Source organism: Hydra vulgaris, chromosome 08 (genome assembly GCF_038396675.1).
Source record: "Hydra vulgaris chromosome 08, alternate assembly HydraT2T_AEP".
Lineage (NCBI taxonomy): Eukaryota > Metazoa > Cnidaria > Hydrozoa > Anthoathecata > Hydridae > Hydra > Hydra vulgaris.
In genome coordinates this window covers 57,836,275-57,842,274 of record NC_088927.1, presented here as the reverse complement: position 1 = coordinate 57,842,274, position 6,000 = coordinate 57,836,275, and the positions used below count along the sequence as shown (strand labels likewise).

The 6,000-nt window shown below is 34.0% G+C and overlaps 1 protein-coding gene across 1 annotated transcript in view; it reads right to left on the bottom strand.

The window, feature by feature from the left end:
- Positions 1-2,952: 2,952 nt before the first annotated feature.
- The window catches only part of LOC136084011 (TNF receptor-associated factor 3-like), a 78,802-nt gene continuing 75,754 nt past the window's right edge, over positions 2,953-6,000 (bottom strand). The window contains exon 9 of the mRNA XM_065804005.1: positions 2,953-3,217. Coding sequence (XP_065660077.1) covers positions 2,963-3,217 — 255 coding nt within the window. The 3' untranslated portion in view covers positions 2,953-2,962. The remainder of the gene's footprint in view (positions 3,218-6,000) is intronic.

Below are 6,000 nucleotides of genomic sequence, written 5' to 3'. Positions count from 1 at the left end.
CCCGATCAGAAGTCTTTTTTTTACACGTAGATAAATACATCCGGAATCATTCAAAAATTTTCTGTAGTTGCCGCGGCAATCTTACAAGTTATTGAGAAGATTAACTCACAAAAATTTACCAGTTTCATAAGCGACAACGCTCCTGTTATGAAATCAGCGTGGAGGATCATCGAGGAGAAGTATCCACACATCTCGGCTAGCAGATGCGGAGCTCATGGAGTCAACTTGCTTGTGAAGGTCATAGTTTCTACAACTGAGGCCAGTCAAAGATGCAGAGAAAATTATCAAATATGTGAAAAATTATAACATCGTGAAAGCAAAGCTTGATGAAAGACGAATTGCAGCAAATATTTCTCTTTCATTGTCCGTGCCTGTATAACACAATGGTTTAGTTATTATAAATCAATGAGCAGCCTCCAGCTATTAAAATACGTTCTTATTAAGTTGGTAGACGAAGAAAGTGCATTCCTAAAAGAAATTCAACCAAAGAATACTTCTGCTGATGTTATGGCGTTGATAAAATCTAACCCATTTTGGAACCGTCTCTTTAAGCTTGTCAAAAGCATTGAATTTCCTTCCGACGTGAACGAAAAGCTAGAAAAGGATGAAGCTCCATTGTCTCTCGTGTATGATTACATTGGTCAAATGTACAATTCCTATATGGACGATAAAGACATACAACAAAAAGTGCAATCTCGCCTCGATTTTCTCTTTACACCAGGTATTGGAATTGCTTTCATAATAACGCCCAAAAATGCCGCAGAAGGTTTTTATTTGAATGAAGATAAAACCAATTTTATCACAGCTACAGTTGAGTTCACCAAAAAGATTAAATCTGAAATTGCTGAGGATGAATTGAATGCTTTTATAGGAGAAATGGCTGCGCTGCCTGAGAGAAGAAAGGAAACAATATTCAAGATGAACGCGCGAAATTATTGGAACATTATCGGTCGCGATAAATATCCTGCTCTTTACGAAATTGCTTAGCTTATTAACGAAATGATCTGCTCATCGGCTAGAGCAGAAAGAGCTTGGTCGACCTTTCGATTTATTCACTAAGAAATTTGGATTTATTCACTAAGAAATCGTCTTACGAATGAGAGAGTTGAAAAGCTGGTATTCTTGTATACCAATAGCGTGCTGATGAACACAAATGACAAGACTGTTTACATTCTTGAAGAAGGTGCAATTCTCAATGAAATTGAATGTCGAGAAATCACCGCATAGGCGCCGGCATTATATTTTTTTATTACTGTAAGAATCTTTGAAAACTCCTATTGTTACTAATCACTGAATTTATAATAAGTTAAAATATTACTTAAAACATTTTTTAAGTTTAAAACTATTTTTGTTGAATTCAAAAAATTGTCTGCAAAGCAGTAAATTTTGTCGGCATCGACGTCTGCACAGACGTCTGCGCAGACAAATCACACGGCCAGCGCATATCTGCGCAGATCTGCCCAGACAGTCCGAACCCTAATAAAAATAAACTAAAGGATTTTTTAAAAGGGGTTTTTAATGTTTACGTTTTCAGAACATTTCTAGCATTTCGAATGAGGTAATAACAATATCATCACGTATAATATGCGTGATCATATCAGTTGTTTAATTCATAAATGATCTCCATTTATTGGTGATTGTTCCTGTTACACGTTATATAACTCTTTATTTATAATGAATTGTACTCCAACCTTTCTCGAGAACAAAAAATAGAATAGTATATCATGCGGCTTTACGACTAAATAGAAATTGGCTTTTGCAAAATTTACCGCTAAAATTATGATAATTACTCACGCAGATAGTAAATGAAACATTCAGTCTAGTTAAAGTGACTTTTGCCATCAGATTTGAAAAAAAAAAAAAAAAAAAGAAAATTCCATTAAGTAGTCAGATAAGACGAAACACATTTCCCACTTATTTTCTTAAATACCCCCTGTACATCACTGAACATCTGTTTAAATAGTATAGCTATTACGTCAACACTTTTTCTAATATCTATTTGTAGTATTATCTTTTCCTAATATCATTTATTCTATCAGGCATTTACCGGTTAGGTAATGACGTACTATATCGTTCTTACTATTTGTCTTTATTTTTTGTCATAGATTTTTGAATTTTTGCTACCTTTGTTTTTTTCTTGATGGTAGATATGGAAAATATGGATCGTAGATATGAAATATTTGGAAGCCGTAGTTACTTTGACTAGAGCTTAAAAGGTCTTTAAATTCGTTTTAATCTTTATTATTGTATTCTTTATGAATTGTTATCTTGTCATAAATATGCAATTTTAAAACACTGTTCTCGATAGCTTAACATCATTTTTTAAATTTTAGGCTTTAGTTTTAAATTAGCTGTACGCAAATTTTCTTTCTCGGGGGTTTTTGTTAATACTTTTTTTTAAAAAAATCTTATAGTAAGACACACCCTATTTGTTATTTGGTTGTTGTTTGGAGTTTTTGCTTTGTTATACCTTCACGAAATCCGTTAAAAAAGTCTCGAAAAGGGATAGAAAATGGAAAGGAAAAAAATGGAAACTCTGCAAGGGATAAGGTAACTTTAAAAAACTTTTTTCTTTGTTAAAATCACGAAACGGTTGTTATACAGATATAATTAGGGCCTATTATGCTATTATGAGCGATAACTGCACGTTTGCGCACCTGATTTTGATATATGAATTTATATAATACAGCAGCAACATCTTAAAGACATTAAAGAGAAAACTTGGGACTGGTTAACTTCCGAAAGTCTTACTGATTTATTAGCAGATACTGGTTACTTGTTTCAGATTTATTAGCAGATACTGGTTAAAGTTTTTATAAAAATTTCTAAAAAAAAATTAGAAAACTGTTTAATACTAAGACTTTTGCGTGCATGGGGAAGCATAGGGGAGTTTTTAGGATAAATTATTTAGGGTTAGGGAAGGGTTTTTTAAGGAAATTTATGTCCCACAAGTAAAACATTATTAGGAATCAATATATTTTGTTTGCATATTTTGGTGGTACGTAAACACTGAGCCGTAGTGAATATGAAGGTCAGCTAATAGCGTTCGACTTTCCTCGTCGTCGTAACAATCTCGGAAGATGTCGAGCATCTCGGTGCGATATATCGCTTTATCGTCTTCTGTAAGCTCTGAACGGTGGCACGTCTTGGGGTTGTTACACGGTTGGGGCGTCCACACTGGCGTTTCGTAATAAAGAAGGAACGGGACAAAGTGATGCTAAACAAAAAAGTAGAAAACCATGAAACTGACACCGTAAGACAGGGGAATCGGGAAACGGGAAGTGGTCTCGGGATTTTGCGCTATGTTGGTTTAAGGCCACCCTTTGCAGTGGTGATAAGAATTATCATGTCAATGAATAATGTATTAAGTATGATCCTAAATTAGCCACAAACTTATTCCAGTAGGCAAAAGTACAATAAATTACATAATCCTTGGGTGCAAAAATTAAATTTGTTTCCCCTGGATCCCACTCTAGGTTAGCTCTTTATTATTTTCCACTATCAAGTAAAATAAATATAGAATCATACAGCATTTAGTTTTCACAGATGCCTCATGAAACTTTCGAAAACCGTTGTCAATGGTTACATCTCCTTCCAATGGCATTGGAATTAGATGTAAAGCATAAAAGAACTTTATTCTGGTCACAAAAAACGTTTGTGATTCCAGTGCAGCCTGGGCATTTACAATGACCCTTTTTATCTACGAAAGAAGGAAAATGACCAATATTACTTTTTCTAGTGGATGGCTCAGGTATATTTGCAGCAGGATCCCTTCTCTTTTTTGCTCTAGGAAGATGGTCAACAGAAACATCCTCGCCTATGGGATACCTTATTAGACTAGACTAAGCTTTTGGCCATTATTAATTTAACGGGGGATGCGGAAGTTATCGGACAAATCCTAATTTCATTATTTGAGCATAATAATAAGTTTTTGTGGTTTTATGCGTAGGCATAAACGTTCTATAAAATATAAATTTTATTATTTGAAACACAATTATTTAAAATGAGGTTAAATACAGCTGAACGAGAATCTTTTCGAAAGCGACTAAAAATGTTTTTTGTAAATAAACCTAATATAAAAAATAAAAAAAATCGTAAATCATTTTGAAAAGGAAGGATTTGCTCGAAGTACAAAATATGATAACCTAAAAAGACTTGAAACTGTTCAATCGTTTTCTGATAGAAAGCACCCTGGTCGTCCGACATCCTGGACTAGAGAAAAGAAAACCGAATTAACGAGTCTTGTCAACAATTGAAAAGGGTTCAGTCAGAGAAAAATTGGTATTAAATTCGGTGTAAATCAATCGACAATTGGTCGTCAGTTAAAAAAAATGAATATTGAATATATAAAACGTGAAAAGACTCCAAAATACACTATAGAACAACAAATAAAGGCAAAGAAAAGAAGCAGGAAACTAGTTAACCAACTTTATAACACAAAATCGCTTCTAGTCATCGATGACGAAAAATACTTTTGTTTTGCAGGGGACAACATGCTTGGAAATTCTGGATACTACACAAACAACAAAAAGACATGCCCAGAAAGTGTTCGTTTTATAGGAAAAGAGAAAATTTCCAAAAAAATTATTAATGTGGATAGCCATATCTGACCGTGGTATGTCCGAGCCATTGTTTTGCACTTCCGAGGCTGTAGCGATCAATTCATCAATCTATATTAATGAATGTTTAGAAAAACGACTTCTTCCATTTATTCACAAGTATCTTTACTTTTTATTTTGGAGACTTTAACTATTTATTTTGGCCAGATTTAGCAAGTTCTCATTATTCTAAAGATTCTCTAAATTGAATGGACCAATATGTCTATTACGTTGATAAAGAATCCAATCCCCCAAATGTGCCTCAAGCACGACCAATTGAAAAATTTTGGGGACATTTGGCACAGAAGGTTTACGAGGGAGATTGGCAAGCTTCAACGGAGCAGGTTTTGATTTATCGCATTTAACTAAAACTACAAGAAATTGATTTAAACTTTTTACAGTCGCATATGAAAGGCGTCAGAGCAAAATTGAGATCAAATGCAGAAGGTGGTGTTTTTTCATATAAAAAATAATATATTTTTATTAAAAGATAAATGCTTTATATAAAAAAAATATAATATTAGTTTGTTTTTTTATTTATAAATAAGTTAATGACGTTTTTATTTTGTCCGATAACTTCCGCATCACCGGTTAAATATGCGTAGTGGAAGAATATCTTTCTTAGAAGCTGGTGCCATTTTCAACAATAGAGTATCCATTCTTGCACTACAAGCAAGTCAAGAAAATGCCAAATGAGTTTGTGATACTGTGGTACCACTTTTTGGATCGAATATGGATCTTGTACAGACTCCGCATGCCATCAAAGAGATCTACTCCACCCATATATTTCTTGTGCATAGTAACAATAGAGGGTTGTTTGACTGGAACAAATCTCTGGGATTTTCTATCCCAGCAATTATGTTGGCAATGGTTATTGGATTCACTCTCTCATTGTTAGCAATGCAACACCCCTGTTATTGAACCATTTGACAACACGAAGTTCAACATAATAAACTGTAGTAACCCTGATGGCAGCTGAACCTCTGCCTTCTTTTTTTAATTCACCATAAGTGGGCATGTGGTCATTTAGGAATCTGTTTATACACATTGTGCATGCTATGCCTTGATCGTAAAGCATTTTCACCAGTTCCCATCCAGTGCACCAATTGTCAAAGAATAGCTCGTGCCATTTATGCTTTGGTACATTTGGTACTTGCCTTGGTACTAACAAGTGCATCACAATATATCAAGATGCTTCCAAATCAGACTGTCTTTTACAAATATCAATGGAAACTGAATGTATCTTAAAATTATGAACAAGTCCATCAACACTACCCAAGATATAAAACTTATAACTCCACTTTTTATGTTTTTGAGGATTTTATTGTTTCAAAGAGGATCTTCTTTTGAAAGGAACAACTTGTTCATCAATACACATAATTTCTTCATGTTTCAGGCTAAT